At 47.4% G+C, this 21,292-nt stretch overlaps 1 protein-coding gene across 1 annotated transcript in view; it reads right to left on the bottom strand.

Annotated features, from left to right (window-relative positions):
• The window catches only part of PRKCH (protein kinase C eta), a 124,005-nt gene that overhangs the window by 40,554 nt on the left and 62,159 nt on the right, over positions 1-21,292 (bottom strand). The window contains exon 10 of the mRNA XM_075426810.1: positions 12,439-12,593. Within this exon, the coding sequence (XP_075282925.1) occupies positions 12,439-12,593 (155 nt within the window). The remainder of the gene's footprint in view (positions 1-12,438; positions 12,594-21,292) is intronic.

Raw genomic sequence — 21,292 nt, 5'->3', positions numbered from 1 at the left:
GAAAAAAAAAAAAAATCCCACCCAGTCTGGGGTGACCAATTTATTTTGTAGACTGTTGTTGTTTGGGTTTGTTTCCATCCTGGCTTAACAAGCATTAATGACTTCAGTTGCAGGAGGATGGGGGAGGAAAGCCATTAGGGCGAGAACATGATCCACACAGACATCTCTCACCCAGCACACAACCTCTACAACCATGCTGGCAACAGCGTGTTGCATCCGTCCGTCCATCCCTCCCTCCTCCAGCCCTTCAGAATGAGGAAGGTGGCTGAGAGCAAAGGGAAACGTTAAGTTTTCTTTTTTAGTCTGTCTGACTGGAAGTGCCAGCCTTCCCGCAGCTCAAATTCTTCAGCATGTTAGCTATGCCCAGCAGCGTCTCCAGAAAAAATGCTCTCCCTTCTCAGTGACAGGGAAACAAAGGGAAACCGTCCCAAAAGAGCGGATGCTCCAGGAGAAAGCAGTAGAGCCCAAAGCCTGTAAAACAGAGTTTGTTTGTTTTGTTTGCAGAAGCCACACTGAAACTTCTGAGACTCCTTCTGGTGTCCAGAGAGACAGAATTAAACCTAAAGCCAAGACACGTAACTAATGTTAAAATTCGTCCTTACATAACAGTGCCTGGGACACAGCCACTCACTTGGCCAATGCTGTGAATGGCCCTGCCAACACAGGCCAAGGAGCAGCCTGCGAGCGAGCAAGTGATGCCAGTGTTACAGAATCACAGACTGTTAGGGGTTGGAAGGGACCTCTGTGGGTCATCTAGTTCAACCCCCCTGCCGAAGCAGGGTCACCTACAGCAGGCTGTACAGGACCTTGTCCAGGCAGGTCTTTAATATCTCCAGAGAAGGAGACTCCACAACCTCCCTGGGCAGCCTGTGCCAGTGCTCCGTCACCCTCAGAGGGAAGAAGTTCTTCCTCATGTTCAGATGGAACTTCCTCTGCTTCAGTTTGTGCCCGTTGCCCCTTGTCCTGTCGCTGGGCACTACTGAAAAGAGCCTGGCCCCATCCTCCTGACACCCACCCTTCAGATATTTATAAGCATTTATAAGGTCCCCTCTCAGCCTTCTCTTCTTCAGGCTAAATAAGCCCAGTGTTATACCCAGTGGTTACAGGCTTCCCCATGTACTCAGCATGGGCTTCAGGGAATTAGGGATAAGGAGCCTATGGGAATTACGTGCTCGCAGCTACTCTGCTGAAGGACAGCCATCTTCTAACTAGACACATCCCCCAGAGAACAGGAGAACAGCTTGAACCACCCCAACCTGGTCTAGGTGACCCTGCTTCGGCAGGGGGCTTGGACTAGATGATCCACAGAGGTCCCTTCCAACTCCTACCATTCTGTGATTCTGTGACACCACAGCAAGGTCTCAACGAAGACACAAGCAGAGTGAAGAACTGAAATATTAGGAGCTTCCCTGGAGGAGAATTTCAGCATGAGCCTGGTTGTGAGAAAGTGAAGAGAAAGTAGGGAAGGCCCCCAGTCAGTCAAACAATGACTGCAATTAACCTGTCTTAGACATGACAGAACATGGAGATAGCTGGTACTCTGTGACACATTTAACCTATGCAGAGGTAACAGCTAGGCCTCCAGAAACTGTGATTTGACATTCCCTCCCTTTCATACATCCCCAGTCCAGCATCAGCTTACCGGTTCATAGCAATAGTTGGAATCTGCTGTCTTGCTTCCTGGCCAGCAGATCCAGAGATGCCACCGGCTGATGCTGGGAAGCAGCACCCAACAGCTCAGTCAGAAACTTCTCCTGACTGCCCTGTGGCTTGGGGGAAGCCATCAGTCCTGAAAGACCTCAGAGGCATCTGTGACTGGAGATGATGAAGTGCAGTCAAGCAAGACAGTCTTCTATTAATTTTATCACGCAAAATATCTGCCTTTCCCCCTGGGGCTATCGCTGTCAGGGCAGTCACCAGTTTGAACGAGCAGGGCCATTTCTCTAGATCAAAAGAGTGTAGGGGGATGTGCAACACAGAGACTCTCCACTCACAAGTCAGATTTCAGCCTACTTGAGCCATAGACGTCTTATGGCTTTAGAGGTTTGAAAGCTGGTCTCTCTTTGCTCTGACTCCCTTCCAAAACATCATGATTTCCAACAAGAAGCACAGGTTAGTACTGCCTTTCTGAAAGCAGACAGGAAAGTATGTTTCAAGTGACTCTGTCACAGATAAAAGCTATCTATGTAACAGATTTGGTGCAATAAAAGCTTATATTGGGCATTTTCTCTTTGTGTAGGGATAGGGAAAAAATCTTGAGTTCAGGTATGAGTTACATGAGTTACCTACCATCAGCAGACCGGCTGCCACCGGTCTGCCATCACAACTTTGACATTAACTCTGCAGTTCAAGGCATAAGTTGGACCGGCTGAAGTTTTTGCTGCCCTGCTGCACCCCAGGCAGCACAAAGGAGACAGAGAGCTGTGACCCACCGCGGGGCTGGCTCCGGCCCCAACGAGACCCCAGCGGGAGCAGGACTGGCAGGACCAGCTCTTGCTCTGTGCTCCGTGCCGATGCAAGGGTAGAGCGGCCGGGCAGTGTCACGCGCTGACCTTCACAGTGGGTGGGCTGTCTCTTCGGGAGCTCAGCCAGCTGGCAAGAGTCAGAGCAGCTCCTTGGCTTTCTCATTTATCAAGGCTGGGCAGAGAGGCAAGAAGCAGGAGCCAGCTGCCAGGATTTTTGCTCCCTTCTGTGCTCAACAGTGGCTGAATGCAGAAATTCCGGCTGTAAAGCTGCTGTTTGGGCACCAGGTTTTGAACTAGTGATATGAGAAATACTGAAATGGGGAGCTCCAGCTGAGAAGAACAGTTATACTGGAAGAGGAAAAATTAAAGAGAAGGTGCAGGGAATGGCAAAGGCTAAATAAGATTATAAGATTGTGTCAAAATTCCCAAAACATTGATAAGAATACAATTCCTCAACTTATGATCAAGACACACTGACCAACAGAAATACAAACCACAGTAAATCAGCTTTCAGGCACAAGTCAGCAAGGACACGGGACCTTGCTACATTTTCACACTCAGGTAAATGTCAAAAGGAACGTAACTAGATCCAGAGAGGGGAGAAGAAAACCCAAAGCCTGCATGCTAAATGTCACACACCAGCTTGGACTCTAACACGAGTGCCACAGAGCCTCCCCGCCAAAATGTGCTGCAGCCTTGCTACAGCAGCACATGCAGGCTCACTGTGCAAGTCCATGAACAGTTTGCAGTGATCGCTTCCTACCGCCCCTTCCACCACACAGGTTTGCACATAGAATAATTTCCCCCTGCTGCCTTGCACAGCTAACCCTGCTTTGCCCAGTTCCCCCCCGTCCCCTCCTCCAGCCCCCCTCCTTTTCCAACACAATAAACAAAGAAGGCATGACCCACTTCGGCAAGGCACCGTGACACTGCTGCCTTCCCCGAAACGGCGTAGATCAGAAATGGATCAGATGCAAACATTCACATCCTTACTGGATGGACTTCGCCACGGCAGTCTGCCTGGATGGAAGATTTAGCTATTAAATAACCTGTCCTACCTGGAAGTAATTTTCCTGATTCGTGAGTGCTGCTCTACTACGCTGGTGAGCGATTTGCGAAAGCAGCTCTAGATGTTAATAATAAATCATGCTTGTGAAACTTTAATTGATTCAGAAGAGATCAGCTCACAGCGTGGAGGATCTGAATATATCACACCTCGTACGCGGTTGAGACTCGAAGGCTTGCTCCTGTTTCCATTGCTGTCAGCTGGAATGCCGCCACCTGCTTTGGTGGAATAATAATCGGGTAATAGAATTCTGAGACTAAATTGTGCCTTTAGGCACAGGCTCATAAAAGGGGAGGTTCCCAATCCTATTAACAGCAAAGGTGTTCTGACTCAGAGGCCAAATGATGAGTAATGCTTTCCCCCAGCTCCATGGGAAGAGGCTTCACAGTCTGCACCCCGGCCCGCACCACCAGTTTACCACAAGCCCCAGCACCAGCTCGGCTGGCGCGCAGAGGGCAGGAGCTAAGCTGCGCCCGCCATCCTGCCCAGGGTACCACCCGCAGACGATGGAATTTTCTCCCACAGAAATTCTGAATTGTAAACCAGACAACTATTACTGCAGTGTTGCACAAAATAGCTGAAATTTTCTACTGTGTTATTATCTTCAGTTTATTTCTGCAATCATTACTGTCAGCTGATGACATCGAACCAGAATCTAAAGACAAGGCGTTTCAGTTGCACCACTGGTATTAAAAGTTGCCGGGTGACTTTACAAAATCCCTCTGTTTGCATAAAACCAGAGCACCTACACACTCACTGGCATAAAGAACAAAATCTAAACACTGGGATCATTGACTAAGGAAATATAAGGTGCTGAGCTTGCTACAGCTAAAAGAATATGGCAGATTCTCCCTGGATAGCTATGGCAGTTGCTGCAGGCCAAGTATGCCAACAACATGGATTTTCTCATTGTCTCCCTTACAGATAGAGTAGCTTCATTCGCTGCAACACGTCATGTTGCAAGAAATCTTCCATTTCAGCAAGCCAGAGGAAGCAGACGCAACAGCATTTTGTGGGCATAGCCTTTGTTATAAAAAAAATGTACAAAACATTTACTAAGGTTGACAGAGGCCTTTTGCTCAGTTATATACATCAGCCTCCCTAATGCTAACTCAGAAGTCATATTCTCTGACATCAGTATTGAAAGCTTCCTCCATTCAAGATGTGTAGAAATATGAATAAAATGATTTGATTAACGCTGAGCAATTCTGGAGATCTCAGAGCAAAAGTTTTCAAAATTGGGTCCTTAAAATCACAGACCTGAATGCCTTTGATATCAGGGAACACGTTAAAAATCAGATGAGCAGTTCTGGCTAAAAAGGTAGCATTAATATTTAGGGGCATCTTTAAAAAATAAATTCTACGTAACTTCTTAAAATTTATTTCAATTTTTATTTTTTCTCCTTCTCATGACCTTCACACCCTTAAAAAAGAATGAAGAGGGCAGGAAAAGGCAGAAAAATGGTCTTTTAGTAGATAAGTTTCTTAGTTTCAGAAGTTCTAACCTAAATATTCCCTGGTGCTCTGCAACTAGAATATTGAGTCTAATTCTGGGCTCCTTTCTTTAACTTCTCTGTAATTGTTACATATAGCTATTGCTTAATTTGCGTCTGCATGCTTTTTAATTGTGAAATGCCTCCATAAGGATGTATTAGTCCTGCAAAGAATGACAGAACAGAAGTCATGTCTGATCGCTTATCCCCTCCACAGATGAGCAGCATTGCTTATTTTTATCACACCAGTACTGGAATTCCCAGCTACCACTAAGCTCTCATTTCAAACATTCGGTAAACGGGAGTCCGTGCCTGTAAGAGTGTAGTACACAAGTTATTACATGCAAATATAACAACCACACCAAAGGAGAAGAAGAGTGAAAGTATCAGAGACTTGCATTTAGGTAAAGGTTATTCAGCCTTGGGGCAGGTGGCTGAACTACACAAACTCTTGAGGCCCCTTCGAGCTCTGGTTTTTAATGATTTATACAAACTCATTATGTGCAGGGTTTGCAGGTTTCAAATCAATCCCTTTAAATAACCATAAAGGAAAAGTAGACACCAGCAGAGCCAATAACTTCTGTAGCCTATTCAGTAGTCCTTAGTCATGTGGAAAGTTGCATTAAAGTTCACAGACTATATACAGTGGAGTCAGTGGGGCACAGAGATCTGATATGCGGATCTCAAAACAGGACCACTCTTCGTAAGCATAACTGCAAATCAGGACTCCACTGTCCTGCACGGTGACTGATTAAACATGACATGGAAACGTGAGAGGCTGGGGTTTTTTTTTCTCTGCGCTTTCCATTTCATCAAGTGCAGAGAAACACCACTTTGCACACTGCGTGCCAGAGGCTGTAACAGAGCCCAGCTCGCCAGCACGCAGCAGCCACATTCGAGTGGAAAACAATGCAGAAGATGCACTGTCTAGCAGCACAAATCAGTCTGCGAGAGCTGCTGACTGTCAGATAAGATAGCTGCAGACATTACTACACTCCTGACCCTAAGAGACATCCCTTAGTGTTTTCTAAAGCTGAATGAAGCACTTGCAGAGACTCCAGCATGAAATTTTCTCTTCTCCACTAAGCAGTTGTTGTAGGGACGGGGCTGTTAGTATGCTATTCTGTGCCAATTTGCAGCTTCTAGCTGATTTGCTTCACTTGTTCACCGTAAAATCAGCTTATATTTCATTCTTTCCGCTGATCTCATAACATAGCACATCCTTCATTTTGTTCCGCTTACATATATCTCCTCTCATCTTCAGGGCCCCAATCCAGGAAAGTGCTGAGCCTAGGAGATCTCATGAATCTAGGTCTCGGAAGAACAGGGCCCAGATCCCACAGCTGAGGTGATGGTGCTCCAGAGAGTGGAGACTCACGCTCATTTTGGCACTGGATGAGATGTTTCCCACCCTTTCCTCTCGGATGCAAACAACCTGCCTCTGCCTGTGTGTAGCTCAGCCAGGGTGGGGAAGAGGGAGGCATCAAATGCAGCAAAGACTGCCTACAGATGCATCTACTGTAGCACATTCAAGCAAAAACTTTCAGAAAAGCTTAAAAACACCTCCTTAAAACAAAAGATTTATCTTTGTTTGCTAAGAAAACGAAAGCTACACATAGCACCTAAGCAAACCAGTCGCAATCCCTGGATAGCCCCCAGCCAGCCGGTTTGCCTTGCAGGGCACTGCTGGTATTGGTCACACATCCAGCTCAACTGCTAATTTTCCTCCCTGGGGAAAGCCCCTTGACTTCAGGGGAAACCAGACCTGCCTCCAGATGTGAAAAAGGGCATGAGATGAGAATAAACAAAATCACCGTCTGCCAAAAAAACTCCCCAAAAAACAACAGAGAGAGAACATAAGGGATCCCATGTCTACTCGGTCTTGACCCATGGAAAAAGCAAACAGCATACTAATAAGAGTTGCTCTGTTAACAGTGGCTCTATGTAATTAGGAAAGGCATTCAGCTTCTGTTTTCAGCATGCAAATTTTAATTGATTTTGCTGAAAGAAACTTTAGTGTTGTTTCAGTTAATAAGAGTCTTTCCAGCAAAACTGGTCTCTGTAAAAGGCTTATGTAAACCTTCCTCCAAGTGTCACAGGCTTACTGCCTGAATTGGCAGGGTATTAACCTGTTGCAAAAAACTCCTTCCCTATAAAAGCCAACAGTCATGAGACACACAGCTGCAGACCTGACAAGTCTCCTACACTAAGGAAAGGTGATGATTTCAGAGACCTGGCCGGTACCCAGCAACCTTTCCAGATCTCAGAGGAGACGGAGCTTTTCCCTGTCATAAGGAGCATCACGCAGACAAAGGCGATGCTTTCAGATAACACACAGAAAAGTAAACACTTGCTGTTAACAAGCACATCGTATTTTCCCCAAGAGCTAGTGTTCAGCCTCAAGGTAAGACCACGTTCTCATCTGGATAACTGCATATTTATCTTTTGCCTTCTAAAGGGACCACACACCCTATTGAGCACAGTCAAGTCGCAGCAGCTACTTAACAGTTTGTTGCCTTTAGTCGTGGTGGCTGGTGCCACATCGGAGCTTGGGGACTCTGTGCACACTGTCCCACGTTCATAGGCGTGATGGAGCACAAGCGGACCCCGAGCATCTTTGAAAGCACCAGCTGCATTAGAAAGATCAACACAGACTCAAAGGCAGTGGAATAAGCTAATCAGCACGAGCCCTCGAGATAAAAACAAGGTTCTTCAGCCAGCCAACAACCAGTCCTTCTCCCAGGCTCCCTAGCCCAGCCTTTCAGCTCCTCTGTCTCTTGGTCAGCTACATTACCTAGATGCTACGCTACCGACACCCTTAACGATGTACCCGCCACTTCGCTGTGCCACGCGGTGAGCTGGGGCATGTCGATGTCTCTACTACCGAACTCCATACCTAGGGCTGGCAAAACCAGCACCAGAGTGCAGAGTGCAAAGGTGACACCGCCTCTGCTTCCAGATACAGTTCAGCTATGTCACCATGTACTGGGTGCTGTTATTACCTCTGCAGGTAGCGAAGTGAAAGGTCAGTGTAAAGTGACTGTCTCAGCCCATGCATCCTACCAGTGAGACACGTTTGCAGAGGGAGAGAAAGAAGCTTTGTCATAAAAATCAAGACCATGCCACCAGGTTGGGTTGATTGCTTTACGTGTAAAAAGGCCATTATTCTTCTGAAATTGAAAAAGTCCACAGGACAAACCCTGAAGACCCCTCCTCCAAAAAAAAAAACAACCAACCCCCCCACAACAACCAAGTTTCAGAAAACATTTGCATTTGCCCTCCGTACGCAGGTAGGATGCCTCTACTGAGGGGCACCATGTCATGACCTTGGCAAGTGGACCCATCCACTAACGAAACTGTATATCAGCTATGCAAAGATTTGAATTTGAGGGCAGCAGGGAAGACCAGCCATTCCTACAGTAATGCTACATGGAAGGAGAAGTCTTGCTTTTAAAATGAACCTTTATAATCATTTACTATCTCTTTGCTTTTTAGAAGAATATGAGCAGACTGGCTCACTTGCACTGAGTAAGCCACTGTGCAATCTAATACTGCTCAGACGTGCACGCTGTTTTGTTTTGTTTCCAGCATGCACAGAAGCCAAAATATGCTCCCCCTACCCTGGGAACTGCTGAACTGGAAAGTGAAAGCTGGGAAGAGCTGCCTCAAGAAAAACAGCACACACCGTCTTCAGATACAAATCAGAAACCAACAGACCAACCTGCAACAGGACCCAGCATCCTGTTTTCCTTTGGAAGCAAGCTAAAAGAAAGCAGCAGTGCAACAATACTGCCCTGTGAGCAGAGATTCTATCTCTAATAGCTCTGATTATCGCCTAACCTTTTCCTGGCAACATACAGCAGGAGCTGATCCCAAATATGTCCTTGCCCTTCTCCTCCACGGGGTGCACAACATACTATGATTTGACGTGTTGAAAAGCTTGCTTTCATGGCTGGATTCATTCTAGTCCTACCCCCTGTACGATGAGATAAGGAACCACACTGTACTTGTCCACATTTTTTTCAGGAAGCAACTATAAATAGGCACTGCTGAGCTGACAGCTAAACCTCAGCTCAGGGCAAGACAGAGATGTTCCTTTGATAAGGCCAGAAAGACATCTCTCTTTTACAGTAATGAAAATGAAATATAAACATCTGTGAAACTGAAACCTCTCTTTGAAAAAAAACCCACCTACACACACGCACGCTGATGTGACTCCTATTCAGGCCAGGGCTTAGTAACAGAAAGCAGCCTTGCCTCGAACTGAGCCGCAAACTTGCTGAAAATTTCAGGTGCGTCTCCCTGTGAGAGCACCAGTCCAGCAGTAAGCCTGGTTTTGATGTCAAAGGGTCAAATATAACCAAAACACAGCATCTGCCTCAGGAACCCCATGCTCATGGTCTCACAGAAGCAATTGCAGAAATACTGCACTGTGGCTACTCCAAATTGCGTATGTGTGGCTGGAAAAGGAATCAAACACCCCCCCGATTTTAGCTGTTGCCACCATTGTCACCCTAGGCCAAACTGACACGTTCCAGCTACTTCTCGATGAACTTTCAGTGCTGGCTCTCCAGCCTCTCTGGCAATTCCAAGGAGAGAGGACTCAGCTTTTAGTAGCACTTGTGGCAAAAAACTTGATTTACTGGGAGAACTATCATTGTGTTCGTAAATGTAGACTCTCTCCTGAACTGCTTAATCTTGAAGAGGCAAGGAAAAATATGATATTTTTATGTTTAAGGTTAGCCCAGAAGAAAAACAAATGGCCCAGGGTATTCTCGGCCAGCGACTCTTATTCCATGGACCTGGGAATCCAGCAAGAAGAGGCGCATTGAGCAACTTGCCGCAAAACACCTTCTGGACAGGCTTTTCCTGGTGTCTCTCCCCCCTGCTCCCAGCTTCCCAAGCAAGCACTCACATTCTGATCATAAAATCTCCAAACTCTCTTACACAAGCACACTGATTCCCTTCTGAGTGTCTCCTCCCACCCTGCAGACTCGCTCCTGGAGCCCAGTGTTTGTGCCCCAGCAGAAGCAACCTCTGCTCAGTACAGCCACAGCCAGCAGCTCTCTCCCCTCCCGTCTTCCAGAATGGAGTCACCCCAACTAATTTTAAAAAAACCCAAGTCATTCCCCAGCAAATCTGCTCCCTGCAGCTGAAGCTACCTGACTCCACGGCTCAACCAGTTTTCCAACAAGATCAAAGCCCATGCAGTTGTTCAAGGAGCTTTTCAATTACTCCTCCAGTTTCTATCCTGAATTACGGCAGCACTTCAAGAGTGCCAGAACCTGGAGGGATCGATTACTCCTGCCCTGCGACAAACAGCAGGCTGGGGGGGGGACAGGAGAAGCTGCAAGCACAGTGGGATTGCATTATGCACAGACACAGTTTTGCTGCTGAATGATTGACAATAACTACTGGATGTCACTATTTTAAGGATAATGTCGTTTGCGTAATTATCTGGCAGGGTGTCTCTTTAGTGGCTGGCATTATTCATTCACAAGGGAAGAATTAGCCTGAAATCCAGCTGTGGAGTAAGCAGATTTGCTATTCTATGCAGGCAATCACAGTGCTTCAGAAGCTCCATACTTATGGTATGCATCACTAGTAATTTTCATACTCTCAGGACCTGGAGAATATTAAAATCACACTCCTTCTCTATTTCACTGTGCCACATATATCATATGATTTCATACTTAAAAATAGTTTAATATTCTCTGTCCTCACCTGACCATCCGTTTCTTACTGGAGCTCAAGCTAGGAAGAGAAAGAGAAGTTGCTTTTACTTGATTTAGCCTATCATCTCACCATCAGATAGGAGAATTTTCCCTGCACAGTCCCTGGGCCTTTGGCCACATTAGCCCTTAGCTATACTGGTTTTAGTGTGTTCAAACTGGGGTTTATCTGATACTGGAGGACAAATTACTAAACACAGCACTGTATTGCCTGGGTTAAACAATGCAAAGCCCCAAACCAAACGGCATTTGGCCCAACCCGCGGTCAGAAATGGTACTAACAGAGCCTGACTGGGATTGGAACTGGTCCCATCCTGGACCCAGTTGTGGGTCCAAGCTCTACAACCGTAACCAAGCAGCAAAAAGAGAGAGCTGACATTATTCTTTGCAGTGCTGGCATGCCGCAAGCAGAACTGAGCAGGGTTACAGCAGACCATACCCAAACATGCACGCTTCACTGCTGGAACCCGGCTAATAATATTCCAAAGAAAACAACTGATGGTGCCTCCTTTCCAGTGCTCTGGGCAAGAGGATGCCAGAGGTGTTCTGCAAAGCATGTCAGACAGAAACCTTTCTGTACAACCAGACTGTGTCAGTGCTGACATCTCCCTGCTCCACCTGTCCTGTCCCACCCCAGAAGAAGGCTTGCTTTGCCCCTGGCTTACACAGGAGGATGCTGGTCAATTGGTCATTCTTGGCCAGGGAGGCCTCTGCAAAGTGGACTGGCGGTCTGCTCCATGCTGTCTGGTCCATACCTTGATGCTGAGCACTTTGGCAGTATAGAAGCGAACAAATACAACCAAACTGCCCCTCTGAGTACAGAGGAATGACAAAAAAAGAGCACTGCGTATGGGAAATTGCTTCCTGAGAACGGCCTTGAGACCTGGGAGTGGAGGCTGATGCAGGGAGGCATCCTGTTGCAATCCTGTTGCAAACAAGAAGATGCCACACATGGACAGGAAGGAAAAACTCCTGCTGTAGGGTTATGGCAGGACTGAACAGACTTTTAGTGGCTGAGCTGAGAGGCACTGGATAGGTATGTCAAATAGACAGGGTTTAGACACAGGTCCATGGCCAATACACGGAAACGGAAGAGGCTTGGGTGCAATCAGCACATATTAGCCTTTAAATAGCAAGGCACACAGTACCAAAAGCAACAGCTCCTTGCATTTACCTCCCAGAAACTCTAGGAAGGTTTCACTCCATGCCTGCCCCTTCGTCATCAGCTTGACATGTGCTCTCCACAGCAGGTCAGGCCCAGAGCAGCACAGCACAGGCTTCTTTTGGTCAGCAGCTAATGCCCAGCAGCCGCGCAGGCACCTGAGGTGCAGACGAGGTGAAGTTCTGGGGCTGATATAAACCAGCAGAGCAACGTGAATTGACACCAACACAAGATCTAGCCCCTGTGCCTCAGAAGGAAAACCTGGTTTTCTACGTGCTCACACGTATGTCATAGGAAGACCCTCCCTGTAGTCAATACTGCAGCCAGAAATTTCACTCTCTCCTTGAAGCCGATGTGCTTTGGACAATGTGCAGGGGAAAAGCGAAGGTACTGTTATCCCAGCCGACAACTTGTTCCTGGTGGGCAGCAAGTGACAGTTATTTATTCAAGCAGAAAACTCAAGCTATCATCTCAGCCGTGGGGTTCAGACAGAGAATGAATGAATGAATGCAGAGCTCACCGATAAATGATGCCTCTTTCATGGAGAAACATAAGGGCTGAAATAATTTCTGCAGCATAGAAGCGGGCTCGATCTTCGTCGAAGCGACGCGACTTCTGAATATGGAACATCAAGTCCCCGCCATTTACGAACTCCATCACAAAGAACAGGCGATCCTTCACACACGCAAACACAACAGATATGAACAGCATTAATCATATCCTCTGTCAGGCTTCGAAAATTCAAAGTAAAACTATTAGCTCCTGAACAAAAACAGACTAAGCACCCATGAGACACCAAGGGGGGAAAAAAAAAATCTCATTTTTTTCAGGAAAGATTACGCCAATACCAGGAAGATCTGTTAGTACCTCCTTGCCCTGCACACCTCCCAGAAATTTTTCCCCCAGTCATGAAATGAATTCCTGTTCACTGTGGATCAGGCATATCAGTAGGTGTGTGCTCCTCACTAACTATCTCCTGGAGGGTTTCCCAAACTGTCCTTAGCCTGAATCAGCAGAGGATGATACCCCTAAGAGAGCACACAAGAAATCTGGGATGGGCTCAGGAATAGCGATGACGACGCGGTCTCCAGGTTATCCCAACACTATTTCTGGGGAGTGTGCGTTGTTTTCCAGAATGGGATTTCCCGCCATATGCCTGCATGGCAGCTGCCTTCTGGGCCCTCAGATTTCTGCTTTCCTCTGATTAATCTGCAGACACCTCTGGCTGATGAAGGGACTGATAAGGACGAAGTATAAACCAAAGTTTCTGCTGGGTAGAAAAGCGACCTGTTCTATAAAGTTCAGCTCATTAACCGCAGCTGCTGGTCTCTGAGGTTTCTTTTTTGGCTTTGTTCTGGTTTTCGCTAAAGTCTACAGACAGGGAGGCACTTGCTTAAGCTGCATGTTCAACAGCCTGGGTATGAGTTTAATGCATGCAAAAGAGGTGCGTGCTTAATTTGAGAGGAAGGACACACAGTGATTTGTCACAAAACTAAACCTGGTTCAAAAATTTCCCCTAGTAATTGTTTCAGAGCGTTCGGAACTGATTGTTTCAGGTTTCACTCTGACTGTCAGGAACAAGTGGACTGGAAAAAAAAGAGGCATACAATTCATTTGAGACCATTCAGCCTTTTAATGGTACTATTTGCCCTTCTTTCCCCACAAGCCCCTTCCCAGGTCTGATGTTAATCATCTACAAGCTAGTTTCAAACCCTTTCTAAGTTTAAGAGGATAAGCATTGTCATGCTCCACTTTCTGGCAGCCAGCCAGCCTGAAATGACTACTGGTATTAACATCTTGAGATGCACACAGCAGCAAAAAAGCAACCAGGAATCCCTTCACTCCTCTCTGGACATGAGCAGGAAAGCAACCGGCTCATGACAGATAAGGACAGGTTGCTTCTCGTCATTATCCCGGGCTCTGCTCAATGGCTCCTTCTGGGCTCCATCCAGAAGCTAAGATAGATATGTTCCCAACAATCTCACAATACTACTGCGTATAGCACCAAAGCTACACGTTAAGAGCTGTCTCCAGTCCATATAAACAACAATACTTCATTGTTTCACTCTGCCTTTATTATAGGGCTGCTGAAAGACACTCAAGCTGGCTTGTCTACGGCAGCAGTCCAAGCCAGAGCAGCATAAACCGTGCAAATCCACCACCAACCTTGGCTCTTCAGCCCGCATCAGATCTCTAACGCCACATCTTTGCTGCAGTTAGTTAAACTGAGTCTGGCTATGCTGTGCCTACCTGTTTGGCAACCCTCCTCCAGCTGCAGGGCAGATATCACCTCTGCCTTGCCAATCAGGCCAGTTTTCACATCTCCTTATTAATTCTTTCCCATCTCCTTCCTCGCTGATCTCTCCACATGCCACGTGCTTACCTAGCCCAGCTTGTCCAGGCATCTCTTCAAGCCCGTACTTAAAAAAGAAATCCCTCTTGCCAGATCTCCAACAGGAAGTAATTTAATTTACCAGCAGCTTGACAAGGGATGTGTGTGTGGGTATTTATGTAAGTAATATATATGCTTGTATAAACATGCATGCAGTTAGGTGAACAGGCATATATTTTCTACTCTTTCCTTAAAGGTGAGCTTCAGGGAGACAAAGTTAACTCTTCCTATCTTAAAACATACATGCCTCGCTTCTCCAGTGCTGGCAAAACTCCACAGCCCATCTGGATGCACCCGTCCATACTATGATGCTTAAAGGAAGATACTACTGCTTCTTTCTCAAATGTTCAGGTGAGCACAGAAGCAGCCGGCTTTAAAATTCACATCACTGCTGACATGGAATTTGCATCTTTGTGTTACAAACAGCTCTTGCTTTGGACTAACTGCAAACCTGAGCAAGTACCATTGCATGTGTTACACGGTGCTCACAAGTGTAACAGCGAACGCCTCACCTCCACCCGTGGTCTCATTTCACAGGTCAAGCATAAATATGGATTATTCAGTTACTGAAGCTCTCCCATTTAGGCCTAAAAAAACCTTCAACTACCCAATTATTATTTTTTTCTCAAAAGAGGTCCAGGCAAATTGTCTGTCCAGTTTTCTAACACTAAGGAATCCCATGAGGTTGATGAAGAAAAGAGCAGGATGGGCATTACAGCCTGTTTACAATACAGCATTTGTGCATGGGCCCGCTACATACCTGGCAACAATATTAGAAAATCAGCACTAATGACCACCCTTTGGGGAGCAGGACTTCAGCACCAAGCAAGGCCTTCCAATTTTTACTCTTAAGCAAGGCCATCAGCTTGCCAACCTGCAAAGACCAACCGCTCTCCCAGGAATCACCAAGAAATAAAAAAACCAGCATTATTTTAGGGGGAAAAAAAAAAGGCAATTTACAGCAGGCAGAGTAATAGTGAATAAATAGCTTAAATATGGGCAAGGAATAGGAAATCTCAAAACAGCAGATAGTTCAGACACTTGCAAATTTGTCCTGACTTAAGAGTTATGTGATTCCTCTCTTGGGGTCTAGCAGGGGGAATTAGGAGGAGCTGAAAGCTGGAGTGGTTTTTTGGCAGCGCTTAATGCCGAAATCCTCGCGTTTCTATTTTTCTGTTTTGCATTGCTCAGAAGTCTTCCCCTATCTGCTATCTCTGTTTGACGTCAGTAAAAGTCAGAAAAGACCACTGGAGTCAACAGGAAACGGTGACGCGCAGGCCTTCGCAGCAGCAGCAGCCGCGTGAGGAAATCGCGTTGCACCACTGCAGAACCGGGACCACGATGAATAAAGCCGCAGCGCAACTGTTACTGTAAATTAAAGAAACACTTGGATGAAACAAACAAAGTCCGTGGGAACAGGTGGGCTCATTTCCAGGCTGGCCTATAGCTAGAGATTAGCCCTGCCAATTTCAGAGCAAGAAAGATGTTCGCGTTGTTTTATTTGTTTAAATTTCGGTTTGCCATTTGTATTTGTTCGCCTATTAGCAGGGCAAGAGCTGCTGGAAGCACATACTGTGTCCTAAGGACAGTGTTTGATTGCAATTACATACACCCGCTTTTGTTTGTTTGTCGTCTTAGCAGGGTGTTGGTGGGGCTCAAAGAGAGTCCCTGATTGCAAAAGCCACTGGGTGGGACAAACCACATACTGGTTACTGCACCTTGCAAACACAAGCACCCATCGAAATCACGGAATCACAGAATGTTAGGGGTTGGAAAGGACCTCTGTGGGTCATCTAGTCCAACCCAAATCCAAGTCAAAGATCACTTTAGGCCTTTGTCCTCACCAGCTCTACTAGAAAGCTGTTTTGAACCCTCATATCTTTCCTCTTCATCATCACAGGGGGAAAAAACAAATCCAGATTTTATTAAAAAAGCATCCTTTCTGTCCCCATGCCCAAAAAAGGCCAGTGTAATGGCTAACTTCTACCTCCTTCCAGTTAAGAGTCATCGCTGACGTCCACGTACAACCCACACAAGACCAAAGACCTCTGAAGACAGCTAGCGTGAGAGGCCTATCTCCAACCACAGCCTTTCATGCTCAGTAAATCGGACAGGGCAGCACCACTACCCCTGGTTCAGGCAGCGCAGAGGGAGGAGATGGGGAAAGACAAGCATTTATAGAATCATAGAATCATTAAGGTTGGAAAAGACCTCTATGCCCTACAAGAGCCGCTGTGCCAAGGGCAGTGTGGAGGCTAGAGGGGAATTCTCTCAAGACACTCATCGGTGGAGGTTCAGGAGACCCACTGGAAACACCAGCAGGGTCTCTCCAGCCTCCAGAGCCACCAGGAATAGGCTTGGACAAGCTCTGCACATCCCCATCACAGCAGAGCTCTGCCAGTCACTGCTGCTGCCCACACCGAGTCCTCTGTAGGACGAGGGGCTGAGCTGCCCCACCAAGGACACATCCCAGCAGTAAGGTCACCCCAGCCGCCTCTTTAGCTGACAGCTGCCGTATAAGGCAGCATCTGAAGGATACGGAGACCTCGTTGAATGGCATTTAGAGCAATGGTCCAATTCCCCCTTCACCCCCCCCCCCCCCCCAAAAAAAAAAATCAGCCTAGCTCAGGAATTCTGCTAAGTTTGCATTTCATCTTTCTGGAAATAATTCATGCACACGACTCCTTAGAAAATGAGCTCTGGGCTCAACCTGAGCTCACTGAAGCCAATGGGTTTCCCCAAGAAAGCAGTCGTTTTTCACTGTTTTGGCAGTTTATGCTTTGCAGAGCAGAAGGCAGGCTTTCAAAATCATCTCCGTACAGAGACAGCTGTGTCACTGCTTCCCAGCGGAAGTTGATTGTTTCCAAAAAGAGTAGCAGGGCTGAGGGAGCTTGCAAGCAAATTTATTATGAGACAATTACAAGAGCTAGAAGGCTCCCTCAGCGCTCCCAATGTTCCTGTTCTCCCTTCATGGTCCACAACCCTCACACAAAGCAATCTGCCTCAGGTCTTGCTGGGAGTGGGCAAATAAACTGTGCTCTGCTGTCTCGGTGCCGGGCTTTGGAAAGCCCCGTGCACAACTCCCCCAGCATCGCGAGTGGCCATCCGTACCTGGGGTAAGCCACGCCACAGCACGGGACCCAGAGGAGGAATAATAAACAGGTTTGGTTTTCAATATTTATCTTCCTAGGAGTAACACAACCATGAACCGTGCCCAGATGCCAAAATGCCTCCCCTCTGTACCCGGTCCTTCGAGCAGGGAGCGCCGCATCCTCCTGAGCTGCCTGCCGCTCCCAGCCGAGAGCTTTGCAGGAGGGCAGGCTGTTCAGCGGGGTGACAGGGGCAGCGTCACAAAACCCAAGAGGATCGCAGGTGTCATCAGAACGGGCTCACCAAGAGGGAATCGCCAAAACGACCTTTGCATGCACACACGTGTGCAGAGGAGCTGAAGCTCAGCCTTAAACTTTCGGACAGTCTCAAAGCCGCGCTCACCTGACAACGACTTCTGCTAGGTGAAGGTTTGGTCCTTTGATTTCAAACCAGAATAAGTACCTTAAGCAGAGGAGAAGAAATGCCCCGTACTACGCCTGCTCGGCCAGAATTATTTGCACACATTAGTGATGCTTCTTCAACACGGCCGCAGCGATGACGGCCACGGCACCTGCTGCTGCTCCGCTCGCCGCCGCAGCCCGAGACTCCCCGACGAACAAAGCGGTGGCAGAAAGGCAGCAGGTTTCACAGCCATCTGCTAGCTGATTTTCGGTGCTCTGTTAGCCATTTCACCTCTCTGCTCCAGCAACTGCAGAAGTACACGCCAGCCTCAGGAACCACTTCTGCCTAGGAGAAATCAAGCCACGGCAAGGGAGCGTGCCACAGATGGCACATACAGCCCCGGGGCTATCGAGATGGGGGAGATCACTGCGCGCCGCACCACATCTGAAAGGCTGGGAAGGGGAAGGTTTCGTTCTTCCGCTCATTTTGGGGTGTTTTTTAGCCAGGAGGTGGTGCAGTGAAAATTCAGCTTCCCCACACTGGGCTCTTGTTTTTAGCTCCTATAACAAAGAGCCGCTGGCGTCATTGTCACGGCTATGGGAACGGGGCAGTTATCACCGGTTACCACTCACAACCGCGCTCTGCTATCTGACGCTGCTGGTAATGGGCACGACACAGGCTTTCCTGCGCCGCGGCAGCGAGGCACAGAAACATCGCCCAGAGAATAACAAATTGGCTCCTGCCATTTGCATAAATCAACTCCGCAGGGTCCCTCGGGGTGAAGGCTGCCTCCCGCGCATGCATGTGTGCACGGCACAGTATTAACGCTGAGCTCATTCCAGAAGAGCGGAACGACGACAACCACAACCCGGGGCGAGCTGATGCAAGTTGTGGGTGCCCACCTGCCCCAGGAAAAAAAAAAAAAAACAACAAAAAACCAAAAAAATCAGAAACTGCACCCTCCAAATTTCCACCCCTGTTTCCCTGTTTTCTTAACCGCACAGCTGAAATTTCAAGCTCACAGGCCGGAGAGTTTCTGTAAGACACAAATTCCGTCATTTCTCTGGCACAACGCATCCTTTGGGGTACGCGAGTGAACCATACACGCATCCTTCCTCCTCACCCCCTCCCCTCAAGACGGTCTAATTCACAGCAGGATTACATGCTCAGCTCATCTTACCACTAGAAACTTGTACTCAGCATACACGCAAAAGGATGATTTTTATCACTCTTGTTCATTTGTATCTGTTCCACTACAAACAAACAAAAAAACAACTAGGAAAAAAAAAAGATCTCAGGTACTAGGTCAGCCTAGTAATCATGTAAAAAAAAAGTCTGTGTAACCCCAATGAAAAAAAAAAAAAGAAATGCCAGTTGGGCCACCATTAAAACAAATAATACAAAATATGCAAAACAAATTGAAAGAAGAAATAAAATTAAATCCTCCCCTCCAGACCTTTTAAAATGGGACAGAAAACTACATAAACACTCCTTCCCGCCTGAAAGCTCAAAAAATGAAGGGCTGGCCGAACTTATGGGGGAATAAATAGAGGAATAAGGAATTAGCATGTATCCAGCTATAGACCTCACCCATTAATCAAAGATTTATAGGACACCTGCACCCCTCAGCTGGCTGCTGGTATCATGGTGTCTCAGAAGAGAGTAGCTCTGTAAAGCTCATGCTCTTTTTACAGCCCTCAGATCAGAAAAAAAGCTACTGGAGTTGCTGTTTCCAGTTTGGAGTGACCAACTCCAGACAGCTGTGTCCTTTTTTTAAAAATACCTGCTGGCCTCAGACTGTGCTGGGGAAGGCTAGAGACTTCTACAAGCTCTGCCAAACGTCTCCAGGAAAATTAAGAGTGCCGAAACACCGAAAGGCTACTTGGAAATGGCTTGCTACGAGGGCTTTGTGGATCCCTCCTCTCACCTTAAACATCACCTGGGAAACAACAGAGATTCAAAGAGACTCAAACCTAAAGCATCGCTGGGTCACACCTCAGCTAGCGACCTCCTCTCTGAGCTTCGATTGCCTTTTTTTCGCCCCTCCTCCTCAATACTGACTGGCATCTGCTCACTCAGGCTGTTCGTGACTTGGATCCACTTCGACCCCTTTTTATACCACAACTTCCTCCATTTTAAGTCCAAAGAAAAATATTATTTTCACGGACTGTGGCTAACCATAAGCAACAGTATCTCCTTCAGCTACCCTTGCACTAAGCTCGATAATTTTGACTAACAGGTACAATCTCTCTCGTAAGCCACTGCAGATGGAGACAGGCATTTTCTCAGCTTCATAAAAATGTCAGTATCCAAAGTCCCTCAACAACCAGGAGTGGGAACGTTACACTCAGGCGCTACAACACGATGGTGGCAGCCAACAGCCAACCCTTCAGTTCATATTTTCACTTTAGCTTGTATCACCTCAATGTTCAGCCCAAGTGTGGACACCCAGCAAAGTTCATAGATAAAATCGGAAGTGTCAGTATGATCTTGTTTCATCTGCTGCAAGCTACACTACTCTGCCTACAAAAAAAACCCACCCTGTACGTCCCCGCAACAAAGAGACCACCTCAAGGTGTTACTGTGCACGTCAGAGAAAGCCGAGCCTTTCGGACTGGGCTTTGGAGGCCTCACACATCTGATTCACAGGCAACTTGGGCCAGTGCACCAGCCAAGATGCCAGGGGTTTTTTGGTGGATGTGAACATGGTAAAACCACACAAAGACACAGTTTTGACCAGTCTGCCTTTATTCGGTGCTGGACAAGACGGGAGCCAGAGAAAGGCAAAACTGACTGCCCATTCCGTGGTTGCAAAGCCAACGGGAGGGTACCATGGCACATCCACCTACAGAGGCCAGCCTGAAGAGCGAAGGCGAAGAGAGGAAATTCCCCTGTACCTCCCTGTCCAACAGCCCCCCAGAAACCTAACTTGTCACCCCAGGACCCCGGGTAAAGCACAACTCCAGTTCCTTCAAGACTGACTTCAGAAGGCCTCTGCAGTAAGCCATCAGTGGAGCACCTGTGGTTACGGTCAGAAGGCATGCTAAACTGCACCAAGCCTTTTGGAAAATGCCAGGCCTAGAAATAGGATGTCCCCATCACCATCTTCACTTGAATTTGACTGGCAGCAACAAAACTGAAGTGCATGTTGGTCTTCCAGCACAGTGGCTTGGGGCTAACAACAGTCTTAAGAACTGGGGGAAAAGTCTCAATGCTTGCAGAAAAGCATCCAAGAAGTGCATTTGGCTGTCGGGTGCATGCACATATTGAGCTGTGCCTCCCTGACATGCCAGAGAGGGAAGGCTGGCAGTTTAGAGCCCAGGAGATGATCAAAGCTGTCCTCTCTGCTCCCGAAGGGCTCCCTTTCAGCACCTTTCAAAGAGAACATCAAAGAGGCCTCACCGCTTCCTTACCGCCCACCAGCCTGCTCCAAGGCCTGTGTCAGGATGCTCGTTCATCTAACCAGAGCCCCGGGAAGGCTGCCGCTGCC

The sequence above is a fragment of the Opisthocomus hoazin genome, chromosome 7 (genome assembly GCF_030867145.1).
Source record: "Opisthocomus hoazin isolate bOpiHoa1 chromosome 7, bOpiHoa1.hap1, whole genome shotgun sequence".
NCBI classification, from domain to species: Eukaryota; Metazoa; Chordata; class Aves; order Opisthocomiformes; family Opisthocomidae; genus Opisthocomus; species Opisthocomus hoazin.
This window is presented reverse-complemented; position numbering and strand designations above follow the sequence as displayed.